Below are 16,626 nucleotides of genomic sequence, written 5' to 3' on the forward strand. Positions count from 1 at the left end.
ACAAGCAGTTTTCCCTAATCTAACGTATTTTTGTACATTATTTTCACCAATAAACACGTTTTTATCCACACTTTCCCCTAACATACACATTTTTATATGCATTTTTTGTTAGAAATGCATCACAGAATTCAGAAAAGTGCGAATATCAAGGCATAGCTGCTTTTCAGTTTGTGTATTGGTTCAGAAAGTGCAAAATAGGTAACTGCATTGAAATGCGGACCAAACAAATTTCTCCCCCAATGCCTACATCTGCCAGAGACCTTGGAAAGCCACTGCCAGTAAGAGTGGATGGCACTGGGCTAAAGAGACCAATGATCTGACTCAGTTTAAGAGAGCTTCATATATTACAAAGATTACTGAAATAATGGACACAATGAAGTCTATGATGGCACTAACATTCTCATCTTTTTGGTGCCAGGTTAAAACCTTTCTCTACTCTTGGGCATATGATAGGGTTTTTTTCACAGGTCCTGGGATTTCTTATTGTTTATATTTTTTTGTATGTAAGAGCACAATCCTATGCATGTTTAGACAGAAAAAATGTCCTACAACTCTTAGCATTCCCCAGCCAAACATGTATAGATTGTGCCTTAAAGGTTTTTATATTATGGTACTATTAGTGTTCTTAAGATTTTAAGCTTTGTAAACCACCCAGAGAGCTTTAATACATGAAATGAAACAAAATGAAGTGCTTTGAACACTTGGGAACATTATATAACTTATTATCAATATTGCTCCAGGTAAATGTATAACTGTGAATACCTTTATATAACTCTGAAACTAATCAGATTTAATTCCTAACAGATTGCTTTTCTCTTATTTCATGCTTCAATAGGCCATTGCCGCTTATCAGCAGCATTAACGCTATATGTTAACTATCAAGCATGGCAAATTACAATCGCTGTGGACTTCCAGTGGTCAGACACAAAAAAGCAATGAAATCATTGAGTTTTACATGACAGCACACTTCATAAAGGCAAACCATCAATAAATTGCTCTGCTGTAAAACATGTGGCAAGACTCAGCCACCTTTTTCTTTACATCTTTTTGTTTCAAGTGCTGTGTTCTGAAAAGCAATAATTAGGCCTTAATTCTTTTTAAATTACAAAAGCTTGATTAATGATTGCTCAAACTTCAGTACTGTAACAAAAGCAATGGATATATGGTTGTCTCTCCTAGTGTTCTCTAAAAGGCTGGGATTACTCATTTGCTAGCACTATTGTGCTTTGAAGCACACAAGTCCATTTACAGAAACCGTAAAACTTTGCCAATGGATAACTAATAGTTTTGCTGCCTACTTATCAGGGGGCCTTCTTGTTAGTACGCAGAAAACATGGTAAAAATACATTACAGGGCAAGTCCTAAAAGCAGACTTGGGAAGTAAATTCTACTCAAATCAATTGAGACTCAGGACCAAAGCACACATTACTTTCTTTTCTTTTTTACTCTAGATTAAGTGCAGGAGTACCAATCCGGATCGGACCCTAGTATGGGGAATAGGTGGGCTTTAACTGTTTCCCTCCTGCTCTGTATTTGATCTGGATCAGGGCCGCCTGCACCTGTTGTATATATTGCCAAATAGTGATCCATTCGCTTCATAAGACCCCTGGACTTACTCTAGAGTAAAAAAAAGAAAAACAGATATAGCTGCTAGCTCCTTCTTTAAAGTAACATGCACTTTGGGTCTCCTTTCCAAATGAAGGTGGTTAGGATCTGTGTGCCAGTGCTGTTGAGCAATCACTTCCCAAATTACCGAAATGTATTTTTTATTGTGAAATGACAGTGTCGTTCGGTGTTTTCCAGTATGCTAATGAAGTGAAAGGTGACATGAACTTGTTAAAAACAAGTTCCTGCTGTGCACAGACCTCTCCTTTTATATCTTGTTTATCACTTCATTACTCCTTCAAACATGGATGCTGTGCAGTGACTGCAGGCTGAGGCAGCTTTACAAAGTTCGGTGTGGCTCACCCACAAAACCTGTCTTCGGTGCTCTACCAGTGGCTCCGATGTCAGTGGGGCAGTGAATCCCCTCCAGGATTCAGTCAGAACCAGTCAGAAGTCTAAAGGGGCTATTGAAGGATTTACCACCCCACTGACATCAGAGCCACCAGCCTCTACTGTGCTATACCTCCCCTCCCCAACGTGTGATGTAAGAAGAACATATCCTGAAAAGTATAAACCCCTCTCCCCATCACAGTAGGATACCATTCCTCAACCTTTCTCCAGATGTGTTGGACTTCAACTTCCATCACCCCCAGCCGACATGGCCTCAACATGATTTTTGTTCTTGAATACTTAAATAAGAAGCTGGTGTTTTTTCAACAGCACAAAAACACAACCTCTAAAGGGCTACTCCAATATGAACTTGCCTGGGTAACTGAGGTCTGAAGCAGAGGCCTTCCTGTTTATCCTGCCAGTATTGGGGACGTGTCTGATGGGGGTGCAAGAGAGGGCCTTTTCAGTGGCTGCACCCAGGCTCAGGAACTCTGTGTTTTGCCAAGGGGTAAAGCTTCTTTTTAGGATTCAGAGGCAATAAGCACACAGGTGGATAGAAGTCTAAGATTTTATTCTATAGCAGGCAAAAAGATATAAGGAAACAAAGCACACAAAGCAAGATAGTTTAATTCTCCTTTCTGTTGTCGGGGTCTCCGGGAGCAACAACGGAAAGACCCCAGTCAGTGGCCATTGCACACAACACTTTCTCTAAAGGCCTGAGGCGAAGTCCCCTGTGAGCAAATTTCTGGGAACTTAATATACTTGAGGGCTGCCTGGACTACGTGCTGGCTGGCCATGCCAGCGACCCTCATCACACCTGGTGTGCTGGTCAAGTCCCATGTCCTTACTTATTCTTCCAAGGTCATGAGAGAAGCCTGAACTGGTGGTCCTCAGCCGACACAGATAACTCTGGTGGCCATCGGTCGCTCCCTACTTAACTTCACCTGGTGCAGACAACTGACAGAAAATACCAGGAAATAATATGAAGTGCTTTTAAAGGAGCCAGGCTCTCAAATGGGAATTCAGGCACAGAACGGCAATGGCTGTATACCAATTTATGGCTACATACCAACTTAGGCTATACAAAGGTCTTCCGGTTTGATTTTCCCATACACTCTGTTGCTAGGGAGGTCCATCTCTCTCCCTGCCTTGTGGCCTTCTGGCCCATCAAGATGGTTATGGTCTCCTGCTGCTGATTGCTGTTTTTAATTTAGCTGGCTGCTATTTTTATTTGCTCTTCCTTTTTACAGGTTAGTTAATGTATTTTGATAGCCACTTTTATTGTGTTGAATTGGAATTGTATGTTTTATTGTTTTGGCCACTTTGGGCACCTGAGTGTGGAAATATAAATTAAATAAATTAAAAGGGTATAAATTAAAACAAACCAACCAGCATGCCTTTTAGTTTCGTTTCGTTTATGAACATCATTTATGAACACCTGAAGTCGGATACTCCAGATCTGGTGGCATTCCACTGCCGCCACGTGCTGCAGAGTGTGTGGAGGCTGCATCTTTGTATTTAAGTAGAGCTGGAGGTTCATAACATACTTGAAAGCTAACGGGATCTTTCCATTTTACGCAGGGGCCATGCAGTCTTATACATGGTCTCTCACCTACACTGTAACAACAGCTGCTGGGTCACCTGCTGAAAACTCCCAACAATTGCCTTGTATGAGAAATCCTCATGTCCCTCCTTCATCTGTTACACACAGGATACCTGTTTATCCCCACAGAGAAGAACATGGGTAAGTCACTTGCTACCTTGTTCGTTTACTGCATTAAATTTGGGGGGTGATTGGGTTAGCCAAAGCATAGAGTAGGAGTGTTCAACGTCTTTCAGCCTAAGGGCTGAAATGAATTTTGGAGAAGCTCTCAGGGGCTGCATTCCAGTGGTGGGTGGGGCCAGAGGAAAAGGAGCAGGGCCAAAATACCAAAAATGCCAGCATATTTTAGCTTAAAGCTCTTTCCGCCAGTAACTAAACTTTAGGAGAGGTATTTCAGCCTTTGAGAATGGGGGAAAAACCTTGCAAAAGTCAGGGAACCAGCACATGATCAGTGGTCAGGGAAGAAGTTGTGGGGCCAAGGGAAGGGGGCATGGCGGATCGAGACTCCCAGAGGTTCTGAACCCCAGGCATAAAGTAATTGAACAGTGGTAGGCAAAATCCAAAGCCCCTCTCCTGGTCCAAAAGTTACAGTAATTAATTAAATCATTCATTCATTCATTCATTATATTTCTGTACTGCCCCATAGCTGAAGCTCTGTGGGCGGTTCATAAAAATTAAAAACCATTAAAATACATTATGTAAAATATAAAACCATTCACATAATAACATAGAACAAATAACACACAACAACAACAACAACAACAACAACATATATCTAAAACGAAAACAATCAGCCATAGACAATCAAGAGACTCATCATGCACTGCCAAATGCCTGAGAGAAGAGGGCAATTTTAACCTGGTGCTGAAAAGATGACAATGTTGGCGCCAGGTGGGCCTTGTCAGGGAGATTATTCCATAAACAGGGAGCCACCACCGAGAAGGACCTCTCCCTTGTTGCCACCCTCTGAGCCTTCCTTGGATGAGGCTCCCGGAGGAGGGCCTTAGATGCAGAGCGTAGTGTGCAGGTCGGTTCATGCCAGGAGAGATGTTCTTCTCCTGGTCCAAAAGTTACAAATGTGGATTGTTTGGAGGCAGGGAATTGTCTGGGTTTTTTAAACAAAACAAAACAAAACAGAACAAGAGCATCAGAATTATCAGATGACAAATAATTTGCCAACCTTATGACAGGAAGCAATCATACATATGCACATAGCACAATTTCATGCAGACTTCCCCAACCTGGTCCCTTCCAGATGTGTTGGACTGCAACACCCATTATTCCCAGCTACCTTGTTGGCTGTGAATGATGGTAGTTGCAGGCCAAAATATCTCTGGAGACCACCAAATTGGATAGGCTGATTTAATGCATTAATTTGGATTCTTGCAATACCCCTGTTTCCCATAGTTTTGAAAGATTTGGAAATTATTCTGAGTATTGTGAATAATTAGATGGTAACTTTTTAGGAAGGGATTTGTCTCATGTCTGTCTGTTTGTCCGTATTTGTACAGGGCCTAGTAATTTGGGGTCATTTCCGAAGGAAATACGATAATGCTGGATCTAGAATACGGCAGTTGTGTTTAGAAGGGTATAATCAAAGGTTGCCATCTCAGGCAGCAAAGTTTACAGTGAAATCCTATGCATGTTTATTCAGAAGTCCCACTGTGTTCAGTGGGGCTTCCTCCCAGGTCAGTGTGCATAGGATTGCACCCTTAGACACCGTTAAGAGCACCAAAATGGCAGAGAGACAGATCTGACCAAGGAGCAAAGTCCATCAGGAAGTTCTCCTGTGCAAGCTTCATAATGGGCAGCATGCTCTTGTGCAGCTTCCATTCATTTCAGAACATAAGAAGAAAACCACTCAGTCAGACCAAAGGTCCATCTAGTCCAGTAACCTGTTTCCTACAGTGGCCAATGAGAAGCCTATGAGTCTGCCGCAGGACATGAAGATAATAGCCATCTACTGCTTGCACAGGCACCACTGGTACAGTTGGGTATTTTTAGACTCTGGACTTATTGGTCCTATGGGGGCTGCCTTTTTTAGATGGTAATATTTAATACTCCTTTTATTCCAAAATGCAGTAAGCCAGCCCTGCTGCATCTGGGGGCCCTTCTGCTTGTTCTGCTGAGTGGGGTCTTGGATGTCTGCCCCAAAGCCCTGCCCTTATTGCACAAGTGACAAGCACAATTCAATTAAATTTTATTACGATCATAGACCAGCGAGAGTGACAAGCACAGAAGACATCCCTGGTGGATTGTGCCCCCTATTAATTAGTGGGTGGGATGGTGATGGTACAATTTGGACTTTCCACCAGTGGAGGCTGGTGGTTCTGATATCATGGGGCAGTGCATCCGCTCTGGGTTTCAGCCAGAACCAGTCGGAACTCTAAGGGGGCTATCCAAGGTGCTGAACCTATTTTGGGGATATGGTTCAGCACCTTGGGTAGCTCCTTTAGAGTTCTGACTGAAACCCAGAGTGGATTTACTGCCTGTGATGTCAGAGCTACCAGCCTCCTTTCCACGTCAGGAACAAAAATATCTTAGGCCAGCCCTGGTTAGATTGCTTCCAGGTTTCAGTCATGTGACGCAGCACTGGAAACCAGCGGAAACCTTTGCCTGTAGGAAAAATAACTGCCCCAGTCTGGTGGGGTAAAAGTGATATTCATGGAGATGTTCAGTAGCCTCAAAGGGGGTGGTGCTTTAAAGGAAGCAATAACAACAAAGCTAGCATTACACTCCCAGGTAAAAATACACCGTGTATTTTTTAGGAAGGTACAGATTAGGTTCAGGATTTTTTGTATGAATGCTAAGTATCTTTTATGTCTTTTTAGGTACACAGGGAGCTATAACTACAGTAGCTATGGAAACCAGCACCCACACCCAATGCAGAGTCAGTATCCATCTTTACCACATGACAGCACTATTTCTGCACCACTTCATTACTCGGCTTACCACAGAAGCTCTTCACAGGTCAGTTCCTTTCCTTGTGTGTTCATCCTGTGGCTCTGTAGGATAAATTAAACTTTCTTCATTCAGTACTGCATGTTTGACTGCCCCAAGCTTAGTAGGCTGAGATTCCATTAGACTGTAAAACTAAAACTTTAGTTTTACAGGGGAGCTCCCTAATCTTATTTATTTAAAAAGCAAAGGCAGTCATGTGTATCCATAAGATGCATTCCAAATTATTGCCCAACTGTGGACGTTGGAGATTTTTTTAAATTTAAGATATTAATTTTAATATCTCACCTTTAAATAGGAATTGTCCAAGGCAGCCTACAAAACTAATGTTTGTAATTTCCGAAGTGGCTTACTGCTCCCCTATGAGGAGACAAATTGTCCCTGTGAAGGAAAGTCATTCCCATTCATTTCAACAGGGCATGCACAAGAGGAATTTCCAGTCAGTTGCACCCATCATTCTGTGCAGGCTGTGTATTCCCCATCCCTAGGTCAAGAGAGCTCATTTTCCATTTTTAAAAACTGTATGATCCACATCAAGGCTATCCGTCATCCTAAAGCAACCCTACCTGACATGCATTATGTAAGAATGGGATATCACCCATAATACTAGATTAGATTAGCTACTAAGATTAAAATTTGGTTATATGTCTTCTCTTCTAGAAAGGCCTTAAGCCAGCTTTCCCAAACCTGACACCCTTCAGATGTGTTGGACTACAACTCCCATCATGGTGGGAACTGTACTCCAACATATCTGGAAAACACGACATTGGAAAATGCAGAACTAAACAGCCCATTGTAGGTTCCTCTGATCTCCCTGATATGCATGTCGTATAGATTATCTTGTAGTATGGCCTGAGACACCTAGTAGGATTGCCGTTTTTTTTACTGGTCCTGCCCCTGGCTCTTTATCAGCAGCTTTGCTGCTAGGTTTTATTGCATTGCTGCTAGATTTTATTCTGGTTGTATTGTTATATTGTGGTTTTAATGCTTTTATATTTTATATTGTTTTATCCTGTACTTTTTGCTTTTATTTTTTGTGAACCGCCCAGAGCGCTTCAGCTATTGGGTGGTATAGAAATGAAATAAATAAATAAAATAAACTTGACAGACAGCAATTTAGTAGGTACAGCTTCTTCTGGCTTTGGTATAAGCAGTGGGAAAAGCTTCACCTGCTTAAGAGGGCTATCCTATGGTCCCTGGAGGAGCTTCCCAGGGAACATAGGATGGCTTGGATTATCCCTGCCAAGGTTGGAGACATCACTCTGACCTTGGAAGGGGAAGTTGGAGATCTGGCCTCTGCCCCCTTGCAGCTGCCATGGAGAGAACTGCGGTGGCTGCCTCTCTGAAGTCAGAAAATCAACCTTGAAGAGGGGGAAAAGGGGGTGTTCCACTGGGTGAGGAGGGGAGGAGACCAGAGAGACCAGGATAGATCCTGAGCCTTCTCCAGCCTCTTTCCCTCCCCTTCTGAAGTGCCCTTACTAGACTGGCTGAAAAGGAATCTTGGAAGCCTCTGAGTTCCGGCGCTTCCTAGCAGCAAGGGTGCAAGCCATATGATTGCGCCCATAATGTCTGTGTGTCAGGCTGCTATTAAAGCAGTCTTCCCCAACCCGACCATTGGTGATTCCGGCTGGGGTTGATGGGAGTTGAAATCCAAGACATCTGGAGGGCACGAGATTGGTGAAAGCTGTATTAGAGGCACAGGAGCAGAGCCAGGTGGCAATTGTAACACCCAGGAGCAAAAGATCTGGTAAAGCTGAAGATATAAGCCATGTACAGCTCAAGCCATGAGGTTATAAAAAGGGGTCAATGTGTCAACATTCTGGTAAGAACGTATTCATAGGTATGATTCAACATCGTTCTAAAATCTCCAGTAGAATTTCCATTGATTTTATCTGGGTTGCAGCCCTGCACATGCTTTTTAAGGGGCACTTAAACACTTTTTAGTGGTCCCAACATATATTAAATGAGGCATGGCCGGACATTAGAAATGGAAAAGAAATATTGATATACATCTATCAATTTAAAATCTGTACCAAGTATGCCCTGATTTTAGAGTACAGTTTTCTGGGTAGCTAATTAGCAGGTTTTCTGAAGGCAGTTGAAATACATTACAGCGCAATGAAGCTGAGGATTTTAAGAGTACATTTTGATGTATGCTATAGAGGGCTGTAGCGTGCTTTCTAAAGTGTGAGTAAAAACCAGCAAAAAGTTAGAGCTGCATTCATAAGGAAAATATTTTGCTGTTTGAACAGAGACACCTTTCACCTCTTTGCATAATCAGCCAGCAAGCTGAAGGGCAAGAATAAAGAGATTATTCTTCAGCCTGACTCTTAGGGAACTCGAGATTTATTGGGTGGAGGAGACACTTAAAATAGTATTTTCTAAAATAATAACGGAAAGAAACAGAGCTAATTTTAATTTTCGGGGAGAAAGGGCCTTAACAATAATCGGCTTTAAAGTCACCCCAACTTAAAGGGGGTTAGTGTTTCTTGTCAGGTTTCAACGGCATGGTGGTGGCAAGTGAGTTGACCCAGAAAATGGTAATTTCCTGTCAAGGGCTCTCCAACAAACGTCGCCTTTATATCTGGCAAAGATCACTAGGCCCCAGTGTTTTGAGATCAGCGTGCTTAAGCACTCTTCATTAAACCGGATGCAAAGTGTGAAAGGTGATTCAGGCAGCTTGGGCAGGCATCCGCGCAGATGGTGAAGCTTTGGACACTCCAACAAGGCTGAATAGATGCTACATTGGTTGAGTTAATAGTCAGGCAGGGGCCAAGGCGGACTTTAAAAATATTGTCTCTCAATGGTCTCTTCACTGGAAGGAAAAAGAAGTCACTGACTCATTTGCAATTAGCTGACCTGCCATTACAAATCTTTCCATGCCGGGGATTCAGCCATCACAGATTTTATTGTAAAAATACTAGATATTTGGGGGTCTGTATTATTTGCAAGCAATTATTCTTTTTTATATTCATGACACATTCATAAACACAGCTGCATCTGGGGGGTGTTTGGCCACACAGAGAAGCAACACACTATATCCCTGTGTCCCCCTTGTTTTTTGCAGTCATTTATTAGCCCTTCCTTTCTGGTCAGGCATGCTTGCATTGGAATGTTAATGAAAAGTGGAAAGGCAAATCTGTGCTCCACAGTGACGCATTAGGAAGTCTGCTCTTCAGTGTGCCAAACAGCACTGCCAATGAGAAGGAAGAAAGGTGTCCATGACAAGGCTAGGCCTTTATAGGCTTAGGGCACAATCTTATGCATGTTTAGACAGAAAAAGGTCCTACAACTCCCAGCACTCCCCAGCCAGCCATGCATAGGGTTGCGCCCTCATTTGGCCTTCATCTTCAGCCTCTGCCTTTAACTTTCTGGATGTTCTTATTTGGAATTCATTTTCACTGCCACAAGATGCAGTGATGGCCGCAGTGGTGGCTTTAAAAGAGAACTAAACAAATGGAGAGAAGGTCTGTCAATAGCTAACAGGCAGGATGGATAAATGAATGGCTCCATGTTCAGAGGCAGTAGGCTTCTGAATACCTAAGTTAGGGGGGGGGGGGGCTACTGCTTTCATGCTGTGCTTGTGGGCTTCCTGAAGTATCTTGTTAGCTGCTGTGGGACGCAGGATACTGGACTAGATGGACCTTTGTTCTGTTCCAACAGGGCATTACCTATAGTCTTAGTATAAAGTTGACAGCTCTAAATCCAACGATTAGAAACACTCTAACCACACTTCTAATCTCTACAATACAGATCTGCAGGGAGCTTCAGTTAGCACTAGTCTATGCTGGGCCGTGTTTGTTGGTTTGTGATATTTATATCCCACCTTTCCTCCAAGGAGCCCAAGACACTGTACATGATCCTCCTCCTCTCATTTCATCCTCACAACAAACCTATTAGGTAGGCTAGGGTGAGAGTCAGTGACTGGCCCAAAGTCACCCAGTGAGCTTAATGGCTGAATGGGGACTAGAACCCAAGTCTCCCGAGTCCCAGCCTAACACTCTAACCACTATACCACACTGGCTCTCATATGACAAACAATGGCCTGGTTCAGATGTAATGCTAATCCAGAGTTTAGTGTTACATAAACGAACATGCTTGAGCTTTGGGTTCACACACTTCTCCGTCCTTTCTCCTTCTTGTTGTGGTCATGAGGAGATCAGAAGCATCTACTTCCTATTTTGATCTAGCCAGAGTTTGTCATTATGTCTGAACTTGGGAACTCTGGTTAGTCTGAACTATCATTTGTTAACAAGTCAGGATCATAAACCATGGCTTGATCCTAGCTTGTTTCAAACAATGCTTTAGCATTTTGTCCAAACCAGACCAGTAACCAAGATGAGCCCAGTGCAGCCTGTGCAAAAGTGAGCATGAGAGTATCCTGGAGGAGAACTGGGGATGTACCAACTTTATCCCAGGATATTACTTGTGCTCCTGATTATGCACAATACTATAATAACTACAGGGCCCCAATCAAGAGTAGAAAGCTGCTGACATCATTCCTGTAATTACTGAAAATGCTGCTACATTTTTTTCCTGTTGTAGTTAAGCTGAGAGTTCAGTTAACCTGTTTTTGATTTGCTCAGCACGGATAGTACAGTGTCTATACATCTGTGTATGTATATTGTATTGCTCTATGGGCAGTATCCAACTGTGTCATTCTGCTAGTGAAAGTGATGTTGCGCTACTGGAAACTAGGTTCTGAACTATGCGTAAGGAGAGAATCCAACTGAAGTTACATTTGCGCAAACACGGTTGTGCAAGTGAGTGTATAAGTTGTGCAACTCATTGTGCAACCAGCTGTGCATTACACTTGCACAATCCATTGTGCAACCAGCTGTGCATTATGCTTGTGCAACCACTTGTGCAACGGAAAGGTTCAGCGGAGCTCTGCTAGCACTATTTGAGTTTGTGGAATGACACCGTTGGATACTGCCCTATAGTTTTAGTTTTATCTATCTATCTATCTATCTATCTATCTATCTATCTATCTATCTATCTATCTATCTTGTATACCTTGCTTTTTCTGTCTGGTCATGGATCACAATAAACAGATTTGGGTTTAGACTCTGGCTTGTTGTGGGAAAGACTAACTAGTTCCTGATTTGCACATAACACTAAACAAACCACAGATGGGAGGTCTGTTGTTTCTTTAGCCGCTCCCAGTTGCAGCAGGAGTGATCAGACAGTGGCAGGGTTTGGACGATCATGGGGGTAAAAGAAGCCTTCGTGGCTTCTCCTTTGGCCCCCACACATGCTGTGCATGTGACTTGCAGTAGGGGTTGTAGGGTGGGTAAGAAGCCACCCCTGCCACACTGTATGCTGGGTTCGGACGACACAGCAACCCACACTGCATCGCGGGTAATTATGCAAATGGCAGTCGCATGCACAGCATGCGCGGGGGCAGGGGGAGAAGCCACAATGGCTTCTTTTACCCCTGTGATCATTTGAACACCCTCAGTGTTTATGAACACCCTGACATCTTGAGATGTGCGAAGTGAGCCACTGAGTTTCTACAGCTTAGTGTAAAACCTATTTAGTTTTAATACAGAATGGTACCTATGGGCATGGGTCCATAAATACAGGCATAGCTTTCTATCCAGTTATTATACCTGTATCAAAAGACCTGCACTGATTACCAGTTGCTTTCTGGGCTTAATTTAAGATGTTGGTTTTAACCTTTAAAGCAGGGGAGGCTGGTGGCTCTGATGTCAGTGGGGTGGTGAATCTGCTCTGGGTTGCAGTCAGAACTCTAAAGGAGCTAGCCAAAGCACTTAGCAACAGCTCCAGTGCATGCTGTCCCACCGCCTGAGCACACATGCCACTGTGTCGCACCACCCCAACCTCCTTACCCTTCCCTTTACTGTGTCGTGCCCTCTTCTCCTTCCTTTTGCCATGTTGTGCCTCCCCTTCCCTTTACCACACCATGCCCTTCCCACTCTCCTGCATCCCACCCCCCTTTACCATGTCACACCCCCTCCTTCCCACTGTCGCATCGTCTTTTCCCCTGCTCTTTACTGCATCACTGCCCCCTTTCCCGTTATTGCACAGCTGGAGGAAGCAGCCTCTGTGGCTTTTCAGAGAGCCCGCCAGACCAAAACACCTAGCTCTGAGAGGGTCCTTCCTCAGGGCCAGGCATGGAAGGATTGTCCCAGGAGATCAGTTGTACACCCCTCCCATGCCTGGCTCTGAGGAAGGACTCCCTCAGAGCCATGCTGGCTGCTTCCTTGACTGACGCAGTTCTGGAGAGCCCTGCTGGCTGTTCTCTTGCTGCAGCAAATGCCATGGCATTTGAACACTCATTGGAGGTGGTGGTGGTGACCCTCCTGGAGGGGGCAGGGGCAGGGCAAATTGCAACTCTTCCTGCTCCACTGCCTGAGACAGGGGCTTCACCCCACTTCCTGGGAGGGCTGGCCCTGCTTAACAACCAGAACCAGATTCTTACCACACAGTATCTGGAATAAGAAGGAAGGTCTTCCAAGTCAGTAGGCATGACTTACAGGAGGGCTTGAAATCTGGAATATGAAAACTGAAAGGGAAAAAAGAATTTGAGAGGAGAAAAACGTGAATAGTGTGAGTGCAAAGGGTTCACAGAATCATAGAATAGTAGGGCTGGAAGGGGTCCACCAGACCATCTAGTCCACCCCCTGCTCAGTGCAGGAATCCAAGTCAAAGCATCCCTGACAGATGGCTGTCCAGCCTCGTCTTGAATGCCTCCAGTGTGGGAGAGCCCACCACCTCCCTAGGTAACTGGTTCATTGTCGTATTGCACTAACAGTCAGGAAGTTTTTCCTGATGTTCAGCCAGAATCCAGCTTCCTGTAACTTGATCCCATTATTCTGCATTCTGGGATGATCGAGAAGAGATCCTGGCCTTCCTCTCTGTGATAACCTTTCAAGTATTTGAAGAGCGCTATCATATCTCCCCTCAATCTTCTCTTCTCAAGGCTAAACATGCCCAGTTCTTTCACTCTCCTCATAGGGCTTTGTTTCCAGTCCCCTGATCATCTTCGTTGCCCTCGTCTGGACCCTCTCCAGCTTGTCTGCATCCTTCTTAAGTGTGGTGCCCAGAACTGGACACAGTACTCTAGATGCGGCCTAACCAGTGCTGAGTAGAGGGGAACTAGTACTTCACATGATTTGGAAGTTATATGGAAGTTATACTTCTATAATGCAGCCCAAAATAGCATTTGCCTTTTTTGCAGCCACATCACATTGCTGGCTCATTGTTGGTTCAGTGAAATATAGACAGGGAAGAAAATGGGGAAGGGAGCAAGGCTTACTATACCTTAGCCCTAGAATCTTTTTCCATTGCTAGGGCTGTCCTGAAACATAAAACCAATGACCCTGAACATGTGTAAAGTACTTTTCTTTTACCACCCCCACAATGGATTGGTACTGAATTTTCATATGACTTCATGGCATGCTTGAGCACTGTGGGTTGTTATTGGTAGAATGGGGGAAAATTATGTACCTTACAGAAAAAAACTGAAGAAGTAAGTATAAAATCTGAAAGCTAACTGCATTCCAGTCTGCAAATTAATCTGGGAGTTGCAGGTCATGTTGGTTCACTTCAAAATGCAGACCACATGGAATCCTTAAGCATCCCTAAGCATGGGCTACTGGATAGAACTATGAACTTCAGTTTAGATACCACTTCAGCTATGAATTAATTTGGGCACTTTAGGAAGATCTAAGAGTTCACCTCAGTTACTCATTTGGAATAAGTGCAAACCTTTATGACATACAGATTTCAGAGTTCTTACAGATAACTAAGTTTTATCATTGTAAGGTTTTGAGCACACATCCACTGAGTATATATGTCAACCCAGAACATTGAGTTCAATGGGGCTAATGCCCAGGTAAGTAAGTATAGGATTACTTCTGAGTAAGCATGCTTCCAATTGCACTGTTAAATAGGAATTATAAATAAGAGTGTTAACGTTAAATAATCTTCCATGCTCCCCTTTCTTTGATCAATTGTTGGTTTTGTTATGGAGGTGCTGGTTTTTACCTATAAAGCCTTACACGGCTCGGAGCGGCATACCTGGTGGAGCGCCTCTCCCAGTATGAATCTACCTGTATGCAAGTGCCTCGTCTGAAGGAGGTTTGGAGGATGTCAAAAAGGGAGAGGGCTTTCTCAGTGGTGAACCCGACCCCTTACCCTGATTGTGGAAGGCTCTCCCCAGTGAAGTCAGCCTGGTGCCAATATTGTTATCTTTCCTGCACCAGGTTGAGACTTTCTTCCACTTCCAGGCATTTGACAGCATATTATGGGACTTTAAATTTTTGATTTAGTTGATTTATCAGGTCTTGGTATTTTACTGTGTATCATTTTTAGCTGTTTTAAATTGTTTTCCATTTTTTATGTTTTAATCCCAGTTGTAAGATGTCTTGGGTCTTTTTCTGAGAAAGGAGTCTATTAATAATAACAACAACAGAGCACCATCATTTCTGTATTGTCCTTGCATAAAAGAAAACCCAGTCCAAAATAAGCACTTTTAAGTGCCATTGATTGTAGTGGGAGAGATCTTCTTTCTTTGATTTTTTAAAAAGTGTGCTCAAGGCTGTGTATTTCTTTGGTGAAATATTTCTTCTTCAGCAATGGCTTGTCTTAGTACTTTAAAAGATTTTTACATAAAAAAGTGGAAAATGCACACACATCTTTCCTTCTTTCAGACCCGCACCCACTTCAATACCCACCACAAAGAATTTCTTTTGCAGATTGTGAATTTAAAGGCATAATCCTGGTTTTTAAATTGAAAAGAACTGGATAAAAAGGTGTCTCCTTTACACCAAGGCTCCCATACGATGAGACTTCCACTTGTGCCCTCATCTGTTCTGTTTGACCAGTTGACCTGGTATAGTTGCAGGATTAGGGCTTGGAGTTACAGGAGTGCTAAGCAAAGACTCAAAAGTGCCCTTGCTGGATCTTAAAAATTTATCACCCATGCAAAGTATTTGTTGCTGGAGAAGCAAGCGAGAGAAGGCTTCTCTCCTGTCAGCCAGATAGATCCAGTCCTACCTTGGGAAAAAGTAAAGTAGCATCCTCAAGGAGCATAATTGGGACAACTTAAAGGATATAACATTGTCAACTATTTAATTACATGGATGTTTAAGTGAGTGTGGGCGGGGGCTGCCATTTGGATTTTTAACTTTAGTCTCCAAAATATCTCCAAATATAAAGAAAATAGAAAAAAGGTTGCCCTAAAACTACGATGGTTTACAACAAGTCTTACCCCCATCTCAAAACCAAACACCAAATAATCATAAAGTGATTGTATAAAAGTGCAAGCAAGCAGTCTGTGTTAATGTTCAGCTAAATTACAATATCACACTTTACTATATTGCACTTTATGATTCAGTGTGGAATTCTAGGTTTATAATTTAATAGAATAAGTAAGTTATATTATAATAATGTAAATGTTTAGTATTAATATTAATATTTATTATTAGGTGTTTGATGGCTTGAGCAAAGGGTGGATTTGTTGCAAACCAGTCTAAAATGCCTTGAGCCACCGCTGATGTCCATTTCATGTTTCTTGTGACTTTGGACTGCACCCTGTTAAAAGCTGAGGAGGCCCTGACAGAATCCTTGTTCGAGTCTTGCCACTACAAAAGGCTTGATCCGGCTTACATTTTCCTTCCTTATATATATGTGTGTGTGTGTGTGTGTGTGTGCCTAACCTTTTTACAATGTAATTTCATGTCCTTAGTACCCCTTCAACAGCCCATCTTCACGGATGGAGCCCTGTTTGATGAGCAGCACCCCAAGACTACATCCAACCCCGGTGACGCCTCGCTGGCCAGAGATCCCCACGGCGAATGCTTGCTACACAAGTCCACCCATGCACTCTGCACGATATGGAAACTCCAGTGACATGTACACGCCATTGACCACACGGAGAAATTCTGAATATGAGCACATGCAACACTTTCCCGGCTTTGCCTATATCAATGGGGAAGCCACAACAGGATGGGCAAAATGAAAACGACTGGTAATAGTAATCAACCTTATATATTTAATAAAGACAGACAAAAAAACCTTTTATGCCTGGCTGGTAGATTAAT

The 16,626-nt window shown here is 43.1% G+C and overlaps 1 protein-coding gene across 1 annotated transcript in view; it reads left to right on the forward strand.

Moving 5' to 3' along the window:
• RFX4 (regulatory factor X4) overlaps nt 1–16,613 on the forward strand; it is a 110,520-nt gene extending 93,907 nt beyond the window's left edge. The window contains exons 16-18 of the mRNA XM_084811884.1: nt 3,577–3,739; nt 6,430–6,568; nt 16,272–16,613. Coding sequence (XP_084668010.1) covers nt 3,577–3,739; nt 6,430–6,568; nt 16,272–16,544 — 575 coding nt within the window. The 3' untranslated portion in view covers nt 16,545–16,613. The remainder of the gene's footprint in view (nt 1–3,576; nt 3,740–6,429; nt 6,569–16,271) is intronic.
• The last annotated feature ends 13 nt before the right edge of the window (nt 16,614–16,626 follow it).

Source organism: Heloderma suspectum, chromosome 7 (assembly GCF_057233095.1).
Source record: "Heloderma suspectum isolate Gila_16-S chromosome 7, 16-S_ref, whole genome shotgun sequence".
In the NCBI taxonomy this organism is placed as follows: Eukaryota; Metazoa; Chordata; class Lepidosauria; order Squamata; family Helodermatidae; genus Heloderma; species Heloderma suspectum.